Source organism: Nomia melanderi, chromosome 11 (genome assembly GCF_051020985.1).
Source record: "Nomia melanderi isolate GNS246 chromosome 11, iyNomMela1, whole genome shotgun sequence".
Classification (NCBI taxonomy): Eukaryota; Metazoa; Arthropoda; class Insecta; order Hymenoptera; family Halictidae; genus Nomia; species Nomia melanderi.
Genome location: NC_135009.1, coordinates 11,387,018 through 11,412,545, shown reverse-complemented (window position 1 = coordinate 11,412,545; position 25,528 = coordinate 11,387,018). Strand labels below are relative to the sequence as shown.

The window sequence follows — 25,528 nt, the reverse complement described above, 5'->3', positions numbered from 1 at the left end:
AATCGAAGAAAAAAGGCGTAACAAGAAATTATTTAACATTAGTAAAAAGTAGTTTGGGTTTGAAAAGAGGCAAAAAACTGATAGGCACATGACATTTTATTAGATAATCATGGGTACATACGAGTTCAGATCAATTATATGTGGTATAAGTGCATCAATAACTGATTATTGCATCTTTCATTGAAAATATATATTTATATATCATTTTTCTCATTTTCGCGACTGAACATTTCACAGGCACTTTGTCTCTAAACAATGGCAAAATTTGTGATAAATGTGTCTATGTAAAATAAGCATATATATAATCATCACAGTTTATGTTCATTAAGTTATGATCAGTGACGAATCGAACTTTAATTGATAAATTAAATTAAGTGTTTATTAATTTCTTTATCTCAAAGTAATTTCCTTTGCAGAACACTTGAACTCAACAATCAATATTGCTTGCACCGAAAGTATTCCCATTGAAGTTGTTGTCTCATATTAACTTAACAAATTCTTAATAGAAATATACCTGTTAAATACTAGTACATTTGACAATTCTCTTGCCATGACTATAATACATACTTCTGACAATACTGCAGAACAGTACAATCGTTGAACCATACTTTTGTAAATTACCTTGCCGTTATGCACTAAAAGACAAGTGAAATACTAGATTAATTTGCACTTTACGCTAACAAACAATTTTCTCTGGAGAACCGTGAACAGTTCTACTACGAAAACGAAAGTCTTTTCTGCGCGATCTACGTTTATAATTTACAAAATAAATCGTTAAAATTATCTTAGTGCAGAACTTTAATTTTCTATCGAGTCAATGTTAAAATTTTTCCTAAGGAAAAGTATACTTCACACTGATCGCATGTTCTCGGATAATTACATATCTCGAATACGTTGTTTGTATGCTACGTACTACATGCATTTTGTATCACAATTATTTATAAGTAAACTTTTTTAAATAAAGATTTACCACAATATTCTAACAGAAACGAAAAAATACACAAGTAAAGAGATGGAGAGTGAAGTGAAGTGATTTAGATGTAAAAATACTTGGTATATTAATCGACATCGCTTGTTTAAACAGATCGGTAAAAAATAAGTTACAATTGAATTATATGAAATACAATTTCTCATTTACAGCGTAGTACTTGAATACGAGACACGCGAGTCTCATCGACAGTTAGAAAACAGGTGTGTTTATGGTCAATAAATTTGTCACTTTTGTATTGTATAGGAAATTTCTCGATTTAAGTTTAACTGTCAGTGCCAATAAAGTACTCTTATTTATTTACCTTGGAATTATTTAAATAAAATTCCTTCATCTCTCATTGCTCTACTTTTATCATTTTGTTCTCACGTTCTTTATCTTCAGATTCATTCTCATCGACACACTTCTCGCGTAGTCTTACAATCTATCATTTAACGATTTCGCAGGATTATCGCATGCAATGCATTTTTGATCTTCTTGACTATTGCTTTTCATGTTACTCCGCTCGACGAATTTCGCATTGCCATTTTCAACACTGTGGACACCATTTTGCACGCCATTAACAACTTTATCGATACCATTCATACCGACGTCTACACCGTTGACTCCAGATTCGAATCCGTTCATTTGTTTCTTAACCGATGAGTTATCTTTCGCTTCTGATAAACTGACATTTTTACTTTCCGTGGATCCACTTTCCGTCAAGCCTGCAAGAGCGTAATCTGTGCAATTTAAAAGACTGATCAAACGGAAGATCGCCTATACTAAAGACAATTTTATATCAATTGTTAATACTAATATACTAATACCGATCATTAATCCGTTAACGTGGAAAGATGAATCAATTCAGATTCCTTCTCTCTTCGAAACTAAACCTTTCATTTTCTCATCTAACCCGATTAACGGATATTAAATCGTCAATGAATTACACCTACATAATTTGATAATAACAAATAAACGAACGCGCGATACGTACCGTGTAAATTGTGGCAGTATTTATTGGTGCTGTTCCATTCTTCCCTAAGGCTGAGGTTGAACATACTATAGTCCGGATTTCCGGTGACTTCTTTCTCAATTGTCAAAAACTGTGGTAAAATGTTCTTCAGTTCGACCCCTGATAACGCCGTATACGTTTCAAGCAACATTAAACCTCGGCACCTAAAATGTTCAATATGTTACTCGTTACACACACCATCAGAAACAATGATTTACTTTCTACAATACATTTCTCTTCCCAACGTTTACCTTGGGTGAGCTGGTTCTCTGTATATATCTAACTGGAAATACTGATTGTTGATTAGGAAGCAACGTCGACGCTTGAAGATGGTGAAATGCGAGTCGTCTCGCTGAGCGAGCATGTTTAGGTAATCCCTGTGTGTCAACTGTGTCTTCACCTCGATTACTTGACCACACATTTTTGGACGCCTGATAGTGTGGATGTAAGACCAGTGACCTGCAATAGTACACAACATGAGTCACAATAGTTTAACTTAGCTTAACCCTAACGTCGTCCACAGTTTTTCTGTACATTCGACGTGTCATTACAAAACTAGGAAACAAAGTCCAGTTAAAATGTGCTTGTACCGTTCTTGAATAGAAAAGCATCACCGACAAAATGATAATACATTTTACATAATAAAAATAAAATTAATCCTATAGATATTACTATTAGAAATTATGAACCACGACATTATATTTAGCAACTCGATGACTCGTTTCAGTTTCATTTTTCTGATATTTTCTTTAGAAGATTTATTGGATAGAAGAAAATATAATTAAGGAGACCGTCATCAAAATAAGCGCTGGTGGCGAACGTGTTAAACGTCATGTCAGTCACCGATGATTGACGTTTCTGAGTTACTTCAAAACAATCGTAACCGATGTCGAATGCCGTGGGGGTCACCGGTGACCCCAACCGAATCAGAGTACTATACTTCACTCAGTCAAACTATGATTATTTGAAAAGATTTGTACATTATAAATAATGCTGCCTAACGCGGTGACATTCAGCTAGATGAACATGCAATAATAATAATGCAATTCAATCAAATGATTTAATATCATATCTTTTCGATTTGGGTATTTTGCTCTATGAAATCGTGCGGCATTCAACGTGTTAATAAGGTAACAAAGTTGATAATAGTGCACTGCTAAGATTGCAACGCTAAATAATTAACGATTGTCCCTGCCTTCCTTTGCTACAAAAGAATAACTGTACGAAAAGAACGGCCAAGATTTTCGTGGCACTCAACGCGTTGAATGATACTTAGACGTCTATATCGTTACACATTGTTCCACAAAGTATAAGGAAAGTGTACGCTAGACACTCTTTCACCCACCTTTTTGGCCGCGCTTGCGGAGGCGGGCCTGCATCTTCGGGTTATTGCTCTGGAGGTAGTTGTGAACGACATCAAAGTCCTGGAACGGCGGGAATTCGGAGTCCGCCGGCAAAGGACCTTTAATGAGGAACTTGACCTTTCTGCTGCTGGCGCGCAACCTGTCCCCAGTGTCGATGCCTAGCTTTTGGCAGACGCACTCGATCATCCGGCAGATCTTCGACTCGAAATCCTGCGAGTTGTCGATCACGTCGAAGTAAGGGTGTCCGACCCAGGCGGCGGCTGCTTTGTAGTCGAGATCTCTAGCTAGCACGACGCCTTCCGATCTGCACGCGTGATCTTCGGTCGAATAAAACTCTTCGGCGCCGTTCGCCGCCGACACCATGTGGATGATCTGATTATACCGGTTGTCCCTAAGCTCGACGTTGTTCCATCCGTTCGAGGCCATCATCAGCTCCCACTTGTCCTTCGATATAACTGCAAGAAAGGAAGAAGAAGGGAGAGATCAGCCCGGTGAACGAGTAGAGTTCGGGGTAGGCCACTTTGACCCGCGAAGCGTGAATCTGACGCGATGTAGAATCGATAATCCGCTTACATGCTGAGGCGTCCATGGCACCGCGATCACAGATTATCAGGCAATTTCGTGAACAGCTCTCGCCCAGCTGGAAGAACGTGTTCTCGATCTGTATCATCGTCCGCAGAAGATTCTCTTGGAACTTGAACGCTGCGGCAGAATAAACAAAATGAACGATCACGTCCCCGTTTCGGGTCATCCGCTGCGCACGGTCCGCTACATTCCGCGCGAAACAACCCCCAGGTGCGAAACTACGGCTCGCCTAGACCTACGCTGCTATCTCTCCCGAGTTCCCGACGTTTTTACATAATGCAACGCCGGCGAGAAATTAATTAGGCGTTCCCCATTAGCTTACGCCACGCGCCGATAAGCCAGAACGCTCGGTTCAGTTTCTCGCCAACAAAGCGGAGCAAACCAGCGCGATAGCACCAGGAATGAGAGAAGCTTAGGTTACGCTTTTATCTTCCTCTCGTAAGAATTGTATCAGTAATTGTGTCGCAGGGCTTCGCGAGAAACCGCTGAATCAGAATCGACCGGACGCGAACTGTGAGTCAATGTTTTCTTATCGCGCTACTTCGAGTCGTTTGTAACGCAGCGTAATCGCGGTTTTCGCATAAAAGATTCGGAATCAGGCAAGATCGTCCGATCCCCGACGAAGTTACTATTCTCCATTCGTTCTTCCGGGGATTCGTTTGAATCGCGACCGGTTTTTCATTCAAATTCATTCGCCGAGCACCCGGGAAATCGAAGAGAACGCGTCCCGTGTTCCGGATGGTATCGGGCAGGCTGAAAAAAATCCAATTAATGCCGACGAGCGGTCGGAGTCCAATAATCGTGCCGGGCGACCTGTCGTTCTTCATTTCTGTCGTCGGACCCCGCGGGATCCGCGCGTTCGCCCGGTCGTCGCGACGACGATCGGCGGCTGATCGATAGTTTTCACGTCTTCTTCGTGATTTCACGGATGAACGGGGCACAGGAGCCTCGAACGCCGCGCGCCACATTGAACGGAGTCTGACGTCTGGCCAAGCAATTCTGCACAACTACACCGAGGAACTTCGCGATCTACCGACGAGAATATTTGGATCCTCTCCATGGAAAAAACCGAGAACTGCGGTAGCTCTTTTAGAATCAAATACAAGTGCTCTCAGCCTATGATCGGTCGTTTAAAAAGCTCGAAAATAACGACGCTCGTGCGAGAAACGCACAGTGTCAACGGTCGCGATCGCTGAGCTCTGATCTCTAACTAAAGTTAAACGCACACAGGCGTTGTCCTTCCAGGGAGCAAAGTTTTCAAACGTTTGCGAATCCATTTCTATTAAGACGGACTAAAAGGATCAATTTTCGTTAGGTTCGTAAACGACTGTACCAATAACCCCGCGCGAAATAAGAGAAACATCGATCGGAGGAACTAGCGTTATCGCGGCGTGCCGGTAACGCTCTTAATTGCAGCTTGTAAATTTCGATCAAGCACGCGAAACATTTATGGTTCTCAGGAATTCCCCGGGCTATCAATTATTCACGCGAGCGGTTGATTCGTTGCCTCGACAGTTCCATTGTGCGTACCGCCGAACCGATGGGAGAAGGGAGCAAGACGAAAGAACTCGAGAACTCGAGGCGCGCGCGAGGCTGTCGCTCCGAGAAACGTTCGACGTTTGCCTCGACATTTAGTGAGCCGACATGATCCTTCGGAAATCCTTTGAATGCCTTGTCCGATCGTTATTTACGTCACGGTTCGCGTCCTCGTGGAAATTTGTCGCCGGGCAAACGTGCGCTTGGCCGCGCGCCAGCGCGTTCTCTCTGGCGAGTTACGATTCTATCTAAAATGGCCATTAAGTCTCGAGCTAATACAGGCGTCGATTTACCATCGGCGCGAAGGGATTTCTATGAACCTAGCTTGCAGCCAGGGCAGTGAGAATTCAAAGATGGACGAGGGCGGAGGAGGCAGGGGACGGCACAAAAACGCTGGCACCTAATTTACCAAAGTGCAGCGGGACGACGACACGCCTCGGAACAACAGGCGGGTGTCTAGCGGCGGGAGCCGAGTCGGGTGGCTGAAGCAAGGCAACCGGACGTTGGCCTTCTTTTATTTTCGACAGCGTTGAACCGCGCGCGGAAACTGCGGCTTCTGGCTGGAAGACACAAAAACAAACAAACGGGGAAAGAAGTGTCCCGCGGACGCGAGAAAGAAAGGCGAGTCAAGAGTGAAGAGGAGTAAAAGATCTCGAGTCAGCGGGCAGATGGTGAGAGAGGAATAGGGGATGAACCAAGAACGTGTCTTCGACGGCCAGCTCCGAAGCGCGTAATTTCCGCTCGCGATTCACGGAGCGCATTGCCGAGGATGGAACAGGCCGGCCGGGGGAGAGAGCTCGTTCCCTCTTATCGGGTTCGTACAGCTGGCTAAAACTCACCCTCGCCGGAGTCAACCTCCAAGATCTCCGGCCACCTCGCCTCGCCTTTGTCGGACCAGTTCCTGTAACGTAGCCGCGAGGACCTCGTAATCGAAGGACACGGCCCGGGTCCCTTTGCTAGAACCAACCGGCCTTGAAGACACTTCCAGCTCGATGAGCCAGTACCATCCCCCACCCTCGATTAAAGCTCGCGTGCGGTTTAATTATATCGTTTTTCGACGGCAAACCGGTACCGTTGTATCAACGGTCCCGCGGCCGTCGTTCGTCACACGGAATTGGCCGCGGCTCGTTATTCCAGGCTGCAGCCTTCGGGGCACGGACCGCACGCGATGCAGTCCCTGGCTCCCTCGCCAACTGGAAACTCGATCGATCTCCCCCTCGCAATCGCTTCGCAATTATTTTTTCCATTCGACTCTACGGGACACCGCTACTTTCGAATTCGCTTCTGTTCGTATTCGTTTTCCGATTCTCGACGAAACGAGACGAACTTTCTGCCGATGGCTGCCTGTAGCTTTTAGAAACTTAGATCGAACTCCTGGCTTTTATTTCTTACGCGTTCGTGGAATTATGCGAATCCGATGGGACAGCGATGGCATTCCGAACTTTCCCGCAGCTACGCGGAAAATGTCTATTGTATCTAGGCGAGAGCCGTTTCGACTCTGTTTAGAATCGATTGCTGTTTGCTCGGCGAGCACTCGCACTGTGGTAACACCGTTTATTCGCAGACGTTGACGAACGCTGCTCAACCAACCGTCTCTCGGCTCGCATCGGCGGACATATGGTCTTAGCAAAAACGTCTAAAAACGAAACTGCCGCGTGCGATCGCGTCTACGGTTTCTGTATGCGGCGACGGAGACGAAAGCTACGCGACCGGACCGTGACACGATCGTTTTTCGAGACCGAAGCGGCCGTGTGAAATTCAAACCGACGCGCGGAGGGTCTACGGTGCATCCAACGCACGTGAAACTCGTTGGAGACGTCGAGCAACGTTTCCTCGCGTTCAACGTTTCTCCAAGACGACCATGCGAAAAATGATACAGTCGTAGCCTGTTTAACATTGTCTAATTATAATCCTAGCGCTGAAGCAGCTAATAGAGCTTTAAACTCTAAATACTCCATGATTCGATATATAACGTGACCTCTGCCATCGGAAACTGGTTATTAACACGTTGGCGCACACTTTGACGCGATGCACGACAAAAGCGATTATGTTTCTGTTAATTAGTTGATTCCGCGGGAGTTTCGTTAAGATTTCATACTTTCAGAATAAAATTACTATATTTTTTTTATTTATAATACTAAAAATATAAGACGGCCATTACCGTCATTTGCACCTACACCCACGAGCATTGGACAGATATAGACGGCATTTACGTCAACGTGTTAAGTGAATGTAAAACTAATTCGAGATTATTTTTAGTTGCATGTTTTCTTATCCTTATTTACTATGCTCTAAGGTGACTTCGTTTACCCTTTGTCTTCCGAGAACGTATGTTAGGGTTAATAGTTCTGTTATTGCGCATTGTTTTGCTTCCAAATACAGTAACACCTCTTTCATTACATGAGATTCTCGTTCGTTTAATTTCGACGATCACCGCTATGAGTTCTGGTACTTTTGGTGACTCGTGACGATGATCGTCGCGTGGAATGCACGGATTGGAGAGTAGTTCGTTAAGAGTTCACAAAGAACACTCCTCGATCTGTGCATCTTCGGTTCCGCTTCTTGCGACGAGTGAAGTCCTACTGGAAGTTCTACCGTCGACACGTTTCAGTCTTATTTCGGTCGCGGACATTTCGTTCTGATCAGATTCGAACGGATTCGTAGACTCTACTATTAACACTAAACTTACCGATCAGTTGAATTGACTTTCCGAAACTTCTGTATAGGAACTCGAAGAGTGCACCGATTGTGAGTTTAATTGATTTACAATTCAATTTGCGTATTGAATAACTTCTCAGAGAAACATGTGTTACCTTTTTAATAATTGCGAAAAGAAGATATCAGGAATGGGTAATTTTGTTTGGTAGTTTTAGTGTAGAACTCCGTTAAATGATTCACGGGTGACGTCTTCGGAGAACCAGTTTCGCCGCGAGCTAGCGAATCTTTTTATGTAATTGAACCGGTTCGTGTCAGAATGGAAATCCGCAAAATGGTACAAGTGCACCGCGTCGTTTTGCTGATCGTGCCAATTGATTCGACCTGCCGCGTTTATTAATTCCTCAATGATGGACAACTCGGCAGCGCATACCCTCTACGCGGACGCAACTTGAAAATGTAACTGTACAACCGCTGAAATCAATGGCGCGTGAAGAAACGCGTGAGGTCGACGCCGAGGGGTTGAAACGCGCGACATCTCGTCGCACCGGAGGTCAAAAGTAACAAGTACACTTTGTATCACGATTACATAGAAACTATCGTATTGGCAACGAACAATTCTGTAACGAAATCTGACACAGCGACCCGATGTAGTTGAATCATAGTTAAATTCTATGATAAGTAATGTCTATGACGTGCGTGAAAAATGGAGACGTATCACTGTATCGATTCATTCAATGATCACTCAGAAGAAAAGAAAACAGTCAATGTTTAAAATAAAAGAATGCAAAATAAAAATATCGAAAAGGGAAAGAGAAAAAAACAAAACCAGGAATAAATCGTTTCGAATCTGGTTTTAGTGTCAATTGCAACCAATCCGACGCTGATCTCGAAATCCTGCGACCCGATTCCAAAGATACGATAACGTAAGTCGAACACGCTTGATCCGCGAAACTCGAGCAAACGGCGTTTCACGCCCGCGACTGAGATCGGTCGTCAATATTCATAAACCAGACCGTTTTTCTCAGCGTTTCATTTGCATGTTCTACTGCGTTTCTCACCGGCGACGCCTTTTCATTGGGATAATCCATTCGGAGGGACACGTGACGCGAGCTTGGCAAACGACAAAAATACAAAAACGAACGGAACAAAGGCAACCGATTAGCGAATCGAAGCGAACCGCTTTTTTGTCGTAATGTCATTTGCATGTTTTAACCCGTTTCGCATTCCCTAACCAGTTTGCATCATTACCGCGTGTATACGTTGTTAAACTAGATTACTGGATTATCGATGAATAATCAACCGGTATTACCATAATATTATGATTCTATGTGTTAATCCGCGCACTTACTTCTACGCGTTAATCATCCACGTATCATAAACAAATAGAAAATTCAACGATAACGAGACTTTCATTCGATCGCTCGACGCAAAATAAGCTGACGGTCTTTCAGTTTGTCGGATAATTCAAGGGTAGCAGAAGAATCGATGAAAAAGGGAGAACAAGGAATCGCGGATCGACGAGCGAATTACTTCCCGCGCGCGCGTTTTAATCTCGTTCGTCAATTTTCCGGCGGCGAGTCGCAAAAGCGGCACGACCACGACTCGGGGCGTAATTTCATTTCCGCGGCAGCTTTCATCCACGTTTTCAATGTGACAAGCCTTAAGAAGCAACCGGGAGGAGGGACGAGACCGGCGCAACTTCATTTTCCGTCGGATGTCGCGCCGTTGACCTTGGTCGTCCTAGACCTTGAACTATCGGGAACTAAATGGATTTCAATTTCTCCCGCGGGAGGGACGTAGGAAGATGTTTTCCCCAGGCCGGATCAATGATACTCTTTCGCGTTTCGTCGCAATAGCCGCGGTCTGTTTACCGTGCTCGCGACTCGCAAATCACGGGCTAAGGATTTTATACGTTCACCGTGTAAAAAGGAAGGTCGCGATGTATTCGAAAGCTCCGCGATTCCAGCACGATGTTTTCTAACCTTCCGCGGAATTGTTTCTCTAGTTCGTCCTCGATTAGCCGTGATTTAATTTTTCCGACTTCGGTATCCCGCGTTGGCTGCGGAGAAATTGCTCGCGGTTATTTAAAGTTCAAGCCTTTGTCAACAAAGCACTAGAGCTACCAAGCAGACGAATCGATCATTCATTATTTTTAAATAGAAGCGACGGAGGCGTCGAGCTTTCGATCGTATTTTAGTTCGAGTGTTGCCGTGTCGATTCGTTTGAGGATCTCCCAGAAGAGAGGCTGTATCTCTTTAATGATTACCAAAGATGCAACCAGAAGCGCGCGATTTTCACTCATCCGGTAGCTCTAGCGTTGAACGACATTTCCGAAGGTGTTCGTGATTATTATTAATAGAAACGTCCTTACTCAGTTCCAATTTTCGTGAATTATTGCGAGTATAAAAACCGCAGTTCGAGCGTATTTAGTTAATCGTGTTTGTTTACTCCCCGGCAAGGTATTATCTGCTCTCGCCTGGGGACAAACACCTGATTAAGCTTTATCGGGCAGCGAACTAAACCGTGTTTCGCGAAATTCGCGGCGTTTCGACAGCGGGCCGACGATGAATCGTTCGTCCGTGTCGCGGAATCCGAGGCGATTTCACGGCTACGATGGCCACAATAAAACTGGAGCGGAGCCAAGACGCGGGGGTACGCGTACACATCAGCGACCGTTGCGACGATAGAGCAACAATTAGGTGGATCGGCTTATTAATAACCGAACGCGCCGGTATAACGAACTTGTTAAGCTGTGCCCGTCGTTACGGACGACCTACATTAACAGATTAACGCGATGACCGATCGCGTGCATCCTATATAGGGTGGGTAACGCAATAACACCGCAATCGGAAGGTACAGGTGATTCATCGCGCGAAAAGAAGGCGAGTTTCACTTCTTGGGTGCATCTCATTACATCGGTGACATCGAACTTGCATATTTACAATGCAAGGTCGAAGACGATTAATTGGATTATTGAAATAACCAAAGGCTGTTACGCAGTTTTCATTTTTTAGATAACAGGCTTCGATGGTCAATAGTATTTCTAAGAAGTAGAAAAGGTAGGCCATGGACGGACACGTCAGTCGGTTCTTTCGCGATATCGCTCGTTGGATGCAATTTTCGAACGCCATTGTTTCGGAAACAATAGATCGTACACAGAAACTTATTCATATATAACAAATAGACTGCAAATTTTTGTGCATTCGCGAGGAAAGTGCAAAATTACACAGAATGTGTACAATATGAGAAAGTATCAGTTAGAAGAAAGTCAATCGAAATAAGCTGTTTTCCATCGTGGTTCTTTTTAATCGTGCTATTAAAGACTCGCGATCTAGTAACAAGTGTTGCGATTTATTTTCACGTGGAACTATATCAGTTGCTGACTCGATTTTACCCCCGTTCACCCTGTAGATTTTTTCTTTGGCTCGTGGAACAGGTGCGTCGCACGCTCGGCTGCCAGCCCGATAAAAATTGATGTCCGTCGATCGCGAGCCCCTGTTCCCGCCCCCTTGGTGAAGCCAAAACGAGGATTCGGTGGCAGGAAGCCTGATCTGTATCAGCATTCCAAGGCCGCGGATTAGAGCTGACCAATACCTTTACGTAAGCATTACCACGGTCGAACGAGCGCCCGTTACTACACGTGACGCGTATCCGCGATGATTGCCGATAACAGAGGAATAAAAACAATTTCAAACGGATAGAAGGGGGATCCAGTTTCATAATCCGTTTTAACTCGTTCCTTTATTCGCTTTGTTCTCATTAAACGGTATTTAAATTTCACTCGCCAGACAACTCGTCTATCAACATCGTCTCTGATACTTCGAATCCCTTTCGTTCACTGATTTCTTTCGATTTCCATCCAGTTTTCGTACACGTTGCACCCTTGGACGTTGTTTTTCTATTCGGTTGTTTCTTCGACTTTTGACTGTTAATTCAACGATCGTCTATAATATTTCGAATACTCTTTTTTTCACCGTCTTATGCAAATGTTTATCTAGTTTCTGTACTTCCTCTGTCATAACGCGTTGTTTATCGATCGAATCTCTTTTTCATCTAGCCTTCGTACTTGTTGTTTCCTTGATTCAGTCGTTCCTCAAACTCTTTGCTATTCGCTACGAATCAGCGTTCCACTTTCGCAGGTTTATTCGCGGACCGTCCGTGGTGGCCAGCGATCGCAGCCGGTGGTCGCGAGGCGTTTTCTCTCTGAACCGTCGAGGACTCGCGGAATTCCCCGAAAATAACGATACCATCGGGATCCGAGCGCGCAGAACGGTTTGGCAGGAAATCGTGGGCGTGTGGCAATACGTTACAAACGACAGACGCGTCCCGCAACGGGAACACCACCGCGGCCGTCGAAAGAACGCCGCATCGGAACGCGACTCTGGTCCCAATTTCGCGTTACGTAAACCCGGTGGCGTGTATTATTATCCATGGTTGATGTTGGGGGTTGAGAAAACGGGCTGCAGGAAAGTTTCCGCGAGCCGAGAACTCGCGTCGACGCGGCCGAGATCGACGTCCACAGCGCGCGCGTGCATTTCAGCTCGTTCATCCCGCGCGTAGATAAACACGCGAATCGCGGAGGTAATTATAGAACTTATCCGAAAGAGGCCAAACGTCACCGTGAATCGTGTTACGCGGTCGATCTATTATCTCGGGCGAATCGGGTGCAGAAAGAATCTGTCCCCGCCCGAGCAATTATCGCCGATCGCGTTCCTTATCGACGGATCAATGAATAAATAATTACTGTATATTTTTAAATACACGTCAAACATTTTGGAAATTAACTTGTCGTTCTTGTACGAATTCATAGTTTGTCGATTCAAACGTATCACCGTTGGCTTTGTCTTTTAATCTTGTTCTTGGAAGAAAGAGGAACGATTAGAATATAAAAGTCGATTGTTTCTCTTGGAATCTTCTTCCAAATTTCAATCTTCCGAGATGCGAGTACGACGCGAATGTGGTCAATTCAACGGCGAGCCTTTTTAACGAAGTCCAGACGCGATGCGATCATCGCGATAACGTAATCATGGGAATTGCGTAACGCGGGGCGATCCGACAGCCTTGATCTTGGACATCGAAATCGTGCCGCGTCTCCGGAGAACGTCGTAGCGATCGCATCGATCGGGGGAAAGGGTTGTCCCGTGACCTATCGGAGGAAAGAGCGGAGAAAGGCGCGCGACTTGCGCTGGTTCAAATATAAACGATCAATTATAGGATCCCCTGATACGATCACCTTGGAGGAACGTGATCGTGCACGGTTCGTCCGCTCGCGTTGCGTCGAGATAAAGGGATTTAGAATGTAACCGATAGGCAAATATAACTATCCAACAATGTGCTCAACCGTGCTGACACGTTGATGGATGGCTCTTTGCTGACTATCGTTAAATATTTCAAGACAACACGTATTCGTGTTTGTATCTCTCCTTAATGCTCTGACTGTTTTATGCGTTAGGCACTTTGCCTGGCGACTACGGAAACAGGATTAACGGAGAATTATAAATTATAATTGCGGAATGGAGATAAAGATATCCCGCTTCTTTAAAACAAAAACAATGAAAACCAAGAAAATATGCCACAATCGCATTCAGCACAAGAATACATCCGCTTCGTGAGAATCTTGGCTCAAACGTCCACGCTACACGCTAACCACTACAATAGACCACTACAATAGTATCTTCCAAACTGCTTGAAACCAATTACAAGAAAACCGATGTCAAATCAAAGTATCTAGTTACCCAGGCAACTAACCAATAATGCAACTGAAGAACTCCAATACCAAATCACGAATTGTTCATTCTTAACACAAGTTACAAATACCGTTTACCTCTGTTACGAAACAACAGCTAATAAAACGCTCAGAATTCTCGTAACGATCAACCTGTTCAAGGTTCCGCCACTCGCATTACATTACTGTTATCATCAATATTTGCATTGATTTTCCTTAGCGACGCTCCGCGTTGCGATTCGAAGTTCCGCCCACGCGTTGCCGATCTCGTGCGGTCCGCCCTCGAGTCGCTCGTCGCTCCGAAAAGCCGCGCGTCTCGTGATTCTCGAGAGACCGCGGTCCAAGAATCTTGGCACACCGCCGATTACGATTTTACGCAATCGACGGTCGATGGCTATACGTTTGGGCATTCTTCTGGCCCGGCCCACCCGGCGACCGCACGCGTCCCCCGCTACGCCCCTTTCTGCCGGCCGTTTGGTGATCACATGATGGCCACGCCGAGAAATGGCGGCCCTATTGGTCAGTTCTCATCTCGTTTAAGATGCTAATTTGCTATTCGCCGATACGGCGACGCGTGACCAATAAAAACTGCGAACAAAACGCGCGGCGAAGGGTCCCTCTCGCCCCTGTTCCATCCCACTAGACATCAAGTCGTCTACTAACGGTACTTTCTACGTCTCGTTCCATCCCCATCGATTATAATTAGCGAGCGCCGCGTCCGCGTCTCATCCTTTCCGCGTTGCGCGCAACACGACCGGACCTCCTCTCTTCCTCCTCGATCCTGTCCACTGTTCTCCGGCGCGGATCTAACGACCACAGGAAACTACACTGACGCAACGTAACACAACGTTGCGTAATTTGCGCGCAAATTTCATTCAAATTGTCTCCGTTCCGAGACCTTTTGTTCCGCGCGTTTCTCGCGGAAAACTCGAGGCTCTCGAGAACTACGGTCTTTCGGAAATAACAATGCCACGCAGGGTCATTCGGTGAACCGATTCACTACGTGTAACGATAATTAGGGTCTTACGGAATTCCGCGAGTAACTGATCCAATGTTTTCGTACGAATTTTGTGGTATGTAGAATTTGGAGTTAGTCGCTTTGATCTGTGAACGATTCGTGTGAATAAGATTGAACATCTTATCACAGACGGAAATGAAAGATTAACAAGAATGAAGAAGTTTCATTTAATAAGCAAACCTGCAGCACCTGATTAAAACGAATACATAAGATAGTCGTGTCACGTGCAACAAGTAACTCGACGCATCTCGAACAAATACTTCCGAAAAGCATCAACAAGTAGACGTCTTACTCGTTTAAAATTCCTGCGTCTCAAGGGTCATCCCTTTGCTCTCGACGGTCAGCGAAATGATGAAGTTTCATATTCGATCTCAAGTTTCGTACAACATGTAAACACCTAAAGTGTTTCAACAAAACAGTCCTGTCCCTCAGTTCCTTTACTATTCCTCTACACAGCAGTCGCAAAGAATGTCATCGATATTTCATTAGAAAATCATGAATACTCGCCAATGGGGGAACCTTCGTAAAGGTTTAGCACAACGAAATCGCCGCGGGAGTGTCCTTTTCGTTATCGTCGCTCCTCAGAAGGAGTTCCGATAGCAGAACGTCTCCGTTATTGACAAGATTCGTCGCGTAGCCGCGATAAGCACCGAATTTCCATTCGAGAGGGCAAGTTCCGCGGGTCGAGAGGTGTGCGATCGGGTTCCCCGCGGGCATAATGGAAAGTTTCGTCGATATTATCGTGACGGTCGACGCATACGCAACGATATCTATACTTGAACAGGCAAGGGATAAAACGGGAGGGCACGAGAGGCACTCGTGCGGCCTGTCGATCGATACCGTCCTGACATTGTCGTGCCTCCGTGAAAACCCCTGAATCCGGCCGCGTAATCGCGCGATAAGCTTCCTGTGTCCTGGATTACGCGCGAAGTTTGATCTTCGCAACCCGTTCGCGAAGACTCGTTGCGGCGATTTATAGAACTGGAAAAAACTGGTTCGTAGATTACCGCCTGTTGCTCTCGTCTGATTGTTAGATAGCGGGTCTTCGAAATAAGAATTTTCTAAGCCGATGGAAAGAAACGAGGGTTAACCCCTCACGGTCCAGTGTGTTCCTGATTTTCCACTTCGGAACTTGTTCCATGCAGTTTAATAGAACACTTTGGTAACTAATTTCAGAATTTTTTAAGAAATTCAAATTGCACTTGTATGGGATACAATTATGGTAGTATGAATCATCGTTAACCCTTTGTACTCGAGGGGTGACTCTCACTCACCACTTGATTTCATACAGTAAAACTATAAAATTCGATATTTAATGTTGTACTTCGTATAATGCATCAATTTGAGAAATATTGAAATAAAATAGCTTTGTTCCTCAATATACGTGTGATTTCTTGTCGAGATAGTTTCATAAAATATCATCTTTGTCTCATCAGAAAATATTTCTACTGAAAAACTTCCGAGTGCAAAGGATTAAGTTACGTTGAAATTAGTTTCTTCACTTTGGAATCGTAATAAATTGAGAATTTTAATTTTTGACTTGTCCAGTGGAGAAAATTGGATTGTGGATTATTTATCTCGGATGTAACGACAGAAAATAATGATGTGTCGAGGAAAACACTAACTGCGCGAGTACGACTATGTACCTGTTTCCCTCTAGCTGTAATCGCGCTCGAAACTGGAAGGCTTGGCGAGCGAGTTGGTAACGACGGGATAAAAAATGACGCGCATAATTTCTACGTTTTCTAATGTAAATACTGCGACGTATCGACGTAATCGTAGATTTTGCAGCTGGTTATCTCGCGAAACCTGTGTGTCCGGTAGAATCACGGGACGATAATGCGAAACGACGATCGTCTTGGGGAGCCGATGGCAGCACGTTCCGAATGCAGCGGAAAACCTGATCATCGCCGGCGATTAACTCGAACTCGGCGGACAGTATTAGAGATAATTGAATATATAATCTGCGAATGGTAGAATCGTGAGATAAGAGCATCCTGAATCGATGTCGAGATTCGAATACTTCGCAGGGTACCTTGGTCCCCGGTCAAATGAAAAAAAACCTAGCCGATAACCCGTCGAGCGGGTGAATTTTACACGATTATTGGTGCAGGAAGTTTCACGCAGATACGGACTTCCTATTAACTAAATTCCCAGTGAGAAATTTAAATAAGAATTTAGAATTTAAGACCCCGGATTCAAAACTTGCCGCGTTACGAGTTCTACCGATATTCGAACCGAGAGACGTAATATACGGTAGACCGAAGGGAATCGGAACATTCTCTGTTTCGCAGTGACCAGACAGAAATACATGAAAATTAAAGATAAAATATAAGAAAGAATCATTTCTGTTGTGAACAAATTTTGCGAGCAATGGCCGATTCACCTCGGCTTTCCCTAGTGGACACGACTTAAAGAGGTATAACTACGGATCTTTATGCACTCGTAGAAAATTGATTTTCATAGTGTTCGTTAAGAAAACTTATTTTCCACCGTAGCTTCGTGTTTCTGATCTTAACTTTAAGAATCTCAGTTTACAGAAGAATCCGCAGTCTAAATATAACGGAAATGAAGAGCTAACTCGTTTCCCCTTGGTCAACAGGTTATAAGATAACTGTGGCCCTTAGGGCCCCTGGCAAAGACTCGGGAAGAGATAAAACCTGATTTCACTAAAAAGGTTTATCGGCGGTTTCTCATCTAGTGATATACGCGCGACGACGTCAAACGGTGATATGAAGGGGCAAACGAATGTTAAGCTGTATCCACACCGTCCCGGTTCCCACTGCGAAGCTTCGCCGTCAGGTTTTTCTCCCGGTCATTACTCAAGTGCACGAGGTTCTGAGGTATCCTTGTCCCGCGCGGCGAAGCCTCGGGGCAAGGTCGAGCCAGTGGGGACGCGGCTTGTCGCGCGACCGCCCACGCGTACCCGAAACAGCCAGCGAGAAACTGACAATAAGCTAAAGCGTTACAGAATAATAAGTTGAAATGGACTTACCCTCTTCAGCGTTCAGGTCTGAAAACTTTATGCCGCCGCTGAAATGGAAAAAGCAGACGTGGGATGAAAAACACTTGGTAAAAATAAAGCTGCGAGAGGATGGAACTATTCGGAGCAGCGGTATACGTATCGCGTCTAATCTAGAAATGAAACGTTCCGTGTCGAACGACGCGAGAACGAGGGATTCGAATTGGCTCGATCGAAGATTCTTTTCCTTGAAAAATGAATTGCTCGGGGAAAACGGCGATCTCCGCGGGAGTGTTACTCGACAGTTTCTGTCAGCATGCCCAGCGCTCTGACTCGCTGCGTTTCTATTCTCGCGCAAGGGAACACGTGCAAGTATTTACAAGAGCGGAACGCGTTCGTCGAACGATCGTTCCCGGCAATGCTCGTTCGATCTGAATCGATTGCTACCGTCATCCGAGTCGGAGCGTCGTTTGTCATCGATCGGAACGGTACCCCCCCGATCGATGACGAAAGACACTCGAGTTCCTTCGATCGCTATTGCACGCGGTGGCACGCTAATTGGTTCGATTATTAGTACGGGCTCTTCGTATCTCAAAGAATTTTCCGTGACTCGACACCGGGAGAGGCGGCGGAAGAAACTTTCGGCGAAAGCTTGAACGTTACTGCCGGTGGAACAGACGCGGCGAATCGTTTTTCGAATTGAACGCCTAGGATTCTCGTTCAACGGCGAATCCAGGATTAGCATTTTCAAAGCTTGAATGTACAAAGAAGTCTGTACGATTTCGAATCGATTCGGGAGAACGTCCACTTGTTCCACCGGCAATTGGCGAATGAACGCGAAACGATCCCTCGCGCAAACGAAAACCATCGCGTTTCCATCAATTTCTACGGGGAACAACGAGATCCGACACCGCGAGATTGTGGAAAGTGTCAGCGGTTTTCCGAGCCGCGAGCAACAAGGTCCGCTCGCGAATTCGCATCGCCATGCCTTCGGTTCTCCCTAGAACTCTCGCCGTGTCTCGGTCTCTCGGTAAACTTGTTATCGTGTGATTGCATACCTGAGCAGCACGGTCGCTGTCTCGGGAACACGGAACACCTGAAAAAGAAGACAACCAGCGCTCTATCGAATCCACAACGAAGGGTGATAAAACCCCCACAACCAGTTCCAATTTTTCTTTCATTTCGTTTTCTTTCTCCCTTCCTCTTTCTTTTTTTTTCTTTCTTTCTTTCTTTCTTTCTTTCTCTCTCTCTCTCTCTCTCTCTCTCTCTCTCTTTTTCGAATGTTTCACGTTTAATTAAACAAGCGTCGGTTCTATCCGACGCGGCGCGTCCGTGAGGTCCGGACGCGAGAAAGGGAACGCGTGGGAGGGGGCGCGCGTGCACCTCGAAATTCGTCAATTCGTGATATCGTTACACGCCGCCCAAATGTTCGTCGAAGAGTTTAATCTCGCGTGAATCGGGACGGCTTTGCGATTCGATGGCGGATTTTACTGATTCGAAGGGGATCCAAAGGGAACGCGACGTCCCGATCGAATCACTCGACTTCTCAACTGTTCGGGGCGGGCTTTCGGCTAGAATCGTCCCGGCAAAAGACGATGTCGCGTGTCGCGGGGAAACTCGCGACACCGTTCTCCTTCTCTTTCGTCATTCCTTTCCTTTTTTTCCCCTTTCTTTTGAAACGCGAGGATGAGGTAGGAGGAACGAGGAGCGTGCCTACCTTCCATCCCATGTTTTCGAAGAACGTGCTCATCCGTGTCTGTCCGGTCGTTTTACCGCCGCAAGGTCCTGCAACACAAAAATACGAGACACGTTAGTCATCGCGGCCAGACTCCTGCCTCCGGCGATTTTCGTTGCGGTGAATACAGTCGCGCTCGAACGGGACGACCAACTGATCGCGTCTTCTGAACCCAAGATATTTCAAACGCACAACAAAACCGCGCGTGACCCGTATAGTTGCTTTCACCCTGTTGCTTTATCAAATAGCTTCGCGCGTTTACATGGGTGACGCAACATCTGTATAGAACCAAAGAGAAATGTTTTCCATGACATAAGAGATGAACCAAAATTTGTTAGACTGAGATACAAGAAGGTCGAGGAAGATCTCTGCAAAACATCTTCTCAGTTTTTCTTTAGGTAAATTGCATTGATTAGTGAATTTAATGAGTGTCGATCGGACAGTCGACGTGTTAATTACATTCCAATGAAGTGCAAAATGCAGTAGATATTACGATTGAGCTAGGTGTCCATCTTAAAGCGAAACTATTTCGACTTGTCCTAGATGAGTTTGACAAGACGGTATGCTTTTGTTCGGTATCGTTACTCTTTAATAGACACAAAGCTTTACACGTTATTGTTCATTACACGGTGTTCCCTGAGATTGCGACTATGGGCCCGGATCGACCCTACGTTTGCCTAACTAGGATTAAGAGCGGCTCGCTTGAAATCGGACTCGACGGAAAGGCGATCCGCGGAGTCGCGGTGCGCGCATTATCCTTGCTAAAACGAAAGCGAGACGGGAAGGTTACGACGTCGCTAACCTTGACTTCTGCGGTGCACACGTGGCTGTTGAACTCGGCCAGCGGAAATAGAAATGACGCGCGGGATTCGATTGGATCGTGTTAAGGCGACGCCTGCAACACTATCGGGACCCGAATTGCGACTCCACTTCCACCGCGAGTCCTCGGACCGGTGATATATTCCCGCAGCACGCGTCGCATGAAAAAGAGGAGACGGAAGAGGACAGGATATCGTTGTATTCCGTTAGTCTTGATATTTGCATTACGTTCGTTACATTAAGCCTGTGTACTAGACAAGTGGCTCTCATTGTCAGTCACCACTTAATTATGTATTCCTTCCGACTAGTTTGTTTAAAAGTATATAGCAGCAGTAGTTGGACGTTTCTAATGAAAAACTTTCGACTGCAAAGGTTCAAATAAATTTGTAATGATATCGTCTGCTCTCACCTTGACCGACAGACTAAGTGAACACTTGGAAGACGCATGTGTTAGACGCTTCACGAACAGTGATATCCAGAACTATTCAAATTTTTATGCGCCATTATTTCTAGAATCATTTTTCTAACGGACTTCTACGAGATACATTGTATCTTCGTATTAGATTGAACGTAAACAACAATTAAGTCACGTATGGAGTGGTAAGAAGTTAAACGAGACACCGTTATATTGGCATCTTGTTGATTTATTTAACCCCTTGCACTCGTAAGCTTTCCACTAGAAACATTCGACACTGAACTAATGAAGACACATACGGACATTGAGAAACAAAGCAATTTTATAGAAATATTTCACATATCGATGCATCATACAGAACTTAATATTATGTATAACATTTTGTAATTTTGTTATATCAAATGAAATGGTGACTGAGAGTCGCCTCTCGAGTGCAAAGGGTTAATTTTGCATAGTTAAGTGGCGAATGAAATTAATTAACTTGTGCCTTTAAGACTGAACGTCACTGTAATCTCAAAATGACAAGGTACAATCGTTTTAACACAGTTGATAGAATTACTGAATACATCGTTAATTTGTATTTACAGGGTGACATTTATTAATTGTATACTACATCCATCGTTTTATAGTCACGAAACAATATTCAGCCTATAGAGGGTTAAGAATTCTCCTTGCTGATGTTTCGTCGCGGTTCGCCAGGGATATAAATTACTCCGAAACGAGAAATCTAATTAGGCGGTATGTGGGGAACGCGATTGGAAGTCTTCGGTGGCGAAATCGAAGACTCCGGAAGAACCTCGGAGCACTTTAATCTTATTAATCCGTTTGCTCGACGAATAACTGGATGGCTTCGTGCGATGCTGTCGCACATTCTCACGTGAACCGCGTGCGCCGTTGGGCACCGCCTTAAAGCGAAAGCTAGAGGCGTTCATTAGAGTTTGAAGTTCGGGAAGCATAATGCGGACGCAACACCTGAAATCGTATCCGCTGCGCTCTACATGCGCGCTGTCGGTACCGAACGCCACGCTCTAGAAAGGGAAAGCGTGCAACTGGCACGAGAGAACCATCATGAATTAACACTTTCAGTGCCAAGCGTATCATTCTGGAATTGAAAAGGTATGTTTACTTTCCTGGCGATTACATAAGATCAAGGACGACAGGGAAAACGTTGAAAACGAAGAAGCATCTCTACTTTTTACTTGAAGCTTCGCGCTGTACAACGAGTTCAGACAGAATGTCACGCGATCTTTCGTTACAAAAGTGCGGGAGTTCAAAGATCGATATTTCGATTGCAATGAAGCGATCATTTAACTTCGCGCCGTCGCGATTAACGCGTTACGTTTGAAAAATCAAGTTTCATTGTTGCATTAGCCCTTTGCGGAGGAATGTCGACATTTTGCCGAGATCAGGTGTTCATATTTGCAATGCTAAGTCGCAAACGAATGATATAATTACTAAAACAGCAGGAGATCGGTACGTAGTTTCCCTTTTCCAATTATCTAAGCAATCCATATATAATTTAGTTTCGTCTGCCGACGGTTTTCTATATTTCAAAGAATCTTCGTCCGCAAAGGGTCAAAAAGGATCTCGATCTCCAGGAGGATATCTGACGCGACACCGAGGGCGTTAAAACTACTCGTGACTCGAAATAGAATTCGGTCGCGATACAACAATGTTTTCGACGCATAGTAAAGATAGGGACACGTTTTCCTGTATAGTAATGACGAGATTTTCTAGACAGTTAAGTGGCGAAGATAGCGCGCGTTGCCATTCGCGGTGCGTTTTTACGTTCCGTTTATCAACCGCATGCATAAAACATTCGCGCGGACAATAAATAATTCGCTCGCGACGGAAAACGGTTCGCGGCGAGCGTCGTCTCGATCAATTGGGAAAGATTGGTCTTGTTTAGACGGCGCGCGGCGAATCGGTTCGATCCGAGACGATCCAGCCGTATCGGGAGACGAATCGTCGATGATCGAGATCTCTTTTCTTATGGCGGGGCAAACAAGTGCAAGAGACGCGACCCATTTCAGTTAATGATCTTATCTCGTTCGATCGTCTGTTGCTTTCGAACGGAAACACGTCGCGATAAGTATTTTTTCCTTTCTCATATAACGATTCTCGAGATAATTTAATTGCTACGCATTGCGTGTCTCTGTTGACGTAACTCCACTTTTCTTTTCTGTATCCTTCGGAAGCAGCAGTTTACACTAGATCTATCGAGCAGCAAAATCGACTGTTTCGTATTTTTTTTTTATAAAAATTGTAAGAATTATTTACGATGTATATACAACCCTTCTCATTTGCAGTATATCTAAATGAATTTGTTTAATAATTTCTTAGAGTATCACCTACGTTCTTTCAGTAATTTTGTAAGAGAAAATTAATTATGAGTCGTTTCGACCGTGTGGTAGTTCCAGGGTTAACGAGCAAATAAATAATAACGCCGGGAATGTATAATTCGGTGCAATTTTCGTTGCGCAATCTAATGGTATAGTTATGGGCTTTTCATAAAAATATATCATTTCCGCGCTATGTCGTTTAATTTCGCTTCCGACGTGGGCTACCGTTTTAATGATCGACAGCTGGTAACAACGGGTTTACCACCAGTAAATACATGTTTTGTCTAGCATAAGTAAGCACGTTGTCAAGATGCCACGTAAAAGAGTCGAGGCGTGCATTCTCGTCGAATTAAATTTAGACGCGTACAACTGTCAATGTTTTCAAGATGGTCGTGCTCCATTCTGAACAACGTATTATGCGTCTTGCTTCAATCGGTTTAGCGTTAATTTTGTTGTTCCCGAGGCATCGCGAACGGTAATAGCGCCAGATTCCACAGAAATTTGAATTAATCAAATGATCTTTCCCCTTTTCATTCCTAGGTTCGATTGTCAATAGATAATTTTCAAAAATCATTCAATATTACTATATCATTATATTATCATTATTCATTGCATTATGATCTATATACTTATTTTTACACAATAATCATTGAAATGTAATTAACAGTAGAACTACTGAGCATTTGATACAATTAATATGTAATCCCTATAAAAACTGTAACAATAGATTATTTTCAGTTTCTTCGGATATTCTTTATAGTATTCAAGCGAAGCCATTTATTGTCGAGATCATTTCAGTTTGAAACCGATCAGTTTAACTAGTACGGTACTTCTTGCGTTAAAAAAAATATTTGGCCAGAACTAAATATCTTTCAATTTTCTATACCACACAAAAGGGTTAAAACAAAATTCGCGTAGTTCCTCAATTGCCCGTTCCAGTTGCACGCTTTCGTATTAACCTGTTAACCAGGTGAACTTTGAACTAAACAAATCGGTATCTGTAAATTAAATATGAATGACACGTTCGGTAGTTAATAAGCCCGATTACTATTTAGACCGATACAGATACCGCCGTATAATTAACGGCTGATAACTTCGAACGAACGGAAGAAAACACGTAAAGAGAATTACACAAACACAGAGTCGCTCTCGAAGAACGAATTTATCCGTCTGCTTCGGTTAACACATTCGCTACCAGCGTCACATATTTGTAACGGCCGTAATCCTATATTTTACATAATGGAAATGAAATTAATCCTACAGATATTGTTATTAAAAATTATAAACTACGACATTATATTTAGAAACTCGAATGACTCGTTTCAAGTTTCATTTTTCTAACATTTTGTTTAGATTGATCGGATCGAAGAAAATATTATAATCGAGGAGACCGTCACCGAAATAAGCGCTGGTGGTGAACGTGTTAACAGGTTAAAAACGACCGTGAAACGCGGTCAAAACGCGACGAGTGCCGTCGCGGGACGTGAAAGGTAATTTTCCCCGCGTCGCACGGGAATTAAATCGATATATTCGCACAGGCGATAAGCATCCGAAACAACGTGTGCCGAAGCAACGGGAAAACCATGAGGAACATGTTTCGTTGGTGGCCGCGTGACGGAACGCGGAACGAAACGGACACGATAATGGAATATGGATTGCAGACGATCGTGAAAATGTAGCGCGAGCACGTGGTTTCCGCGGACGCGTAACGGATCGTGTCTTTCGGAGTGCACTGTTAGTCCGCTAACCGGACGGGCAAACATGGAAGCGTCCATTCGTATAAACGAACCAAGAGACACAGTCGAAGGTGAAGTTCACGATGCACGGTGTGCACATGACATTGAATCGTTTTGCGGAAAAGCAAAAAAATCAAAGGTCTCGCTTACCTCCGGTGAGCACCACTTTGTAAAGGCGCTTCTGCTCCATGTTGAATGGACGATTTCTCGAGCCCCTCTGTTTTTCTTTTTTGCCCGAGCGAGTCCACGAGGTGTTCCGAGTTGACGTCGATGGATGGACGAAGGAAGGTGTTCGTCGTCGTCTGGCACGTGAACGGTGTCTACGGGTGCAACGAATACTACATAAACACTTCACCGTACATTTCGGGATGTCGCGGGATCAGATGTGTTGGAGACATGGAAAAAGAGAGCGGAGCAGTGACGATATTACGATGCCAGAAAGACGAACACCGCAACTGGGGAGTGAGCGCAGACGTCTGCCTCGAAACGTAGCGATCCGCGGGTTTGGTTAATCGGGTTATGCTCGTTGCTCCCTCTGCGCGGCACTGCCATGCGCAACACAGAAATTCACGACACCTGTATGGGCGCCGCTTACGAAAATGCTAGAAAAATTACATGAGCCTAGATATTCCCGTTTCATTTGTCGCCGTG

General features: G+C 44.7%; 1 protein-coding gene across 5 annotated transcripts; it reads right to left on the bottom strand.

Annotated features, from left to right (window-relative positions):
- Window positions 1–78: 78 nt before the first annotated feature.
- Window positions 79–25,409, bottom strand: Ttd14 (TRPL translocation defect 14). Of its 5 annotated transcripts, none has more exons than XM_031985069.2 (10): window positions 25,028–25,409; window positions 19,548–19,615; window positions 18,889–18,926; window positions 17,864–17,901; window positions 6,307–6,423; window positions 3,920–4,048; window positions 3,328–3,801; window positions 2,234–2,441; window positions 1,965–2,146; window positions 79–1,710 (listed from the first exon to the last, which is right to left on the bottom strand). In XM_031985069.2, the coding sequence occupies exons 1-10, from the start codon at window positions 25,065–25,067 to the stop codon at window positions 1,406–1,408; spliced, it is 1,599 nt and encodes a 532-aa protein (XP_031840929.1). In that variant the 5' UTR covers window positions 25,068–25,409; the 3' UTR covers window positions 79–1,405. The 5 variants fall into 5 exon arrangements, with proteins under 5 accessions (XP_031840929.1, XP_031840930.1, XP_031840931.1 ...); XM_031985070.2 differs by having other exon boundaries at window positions 79–1,695; XM_031985071.2 differs by lacking the exon at window positions 6,307–6,423 and having other exon boundaries at window positions 25,028–25,407.
- Between the last annotated feature and the right edge of the window lie 119 nt (window positions 25,410–25,528).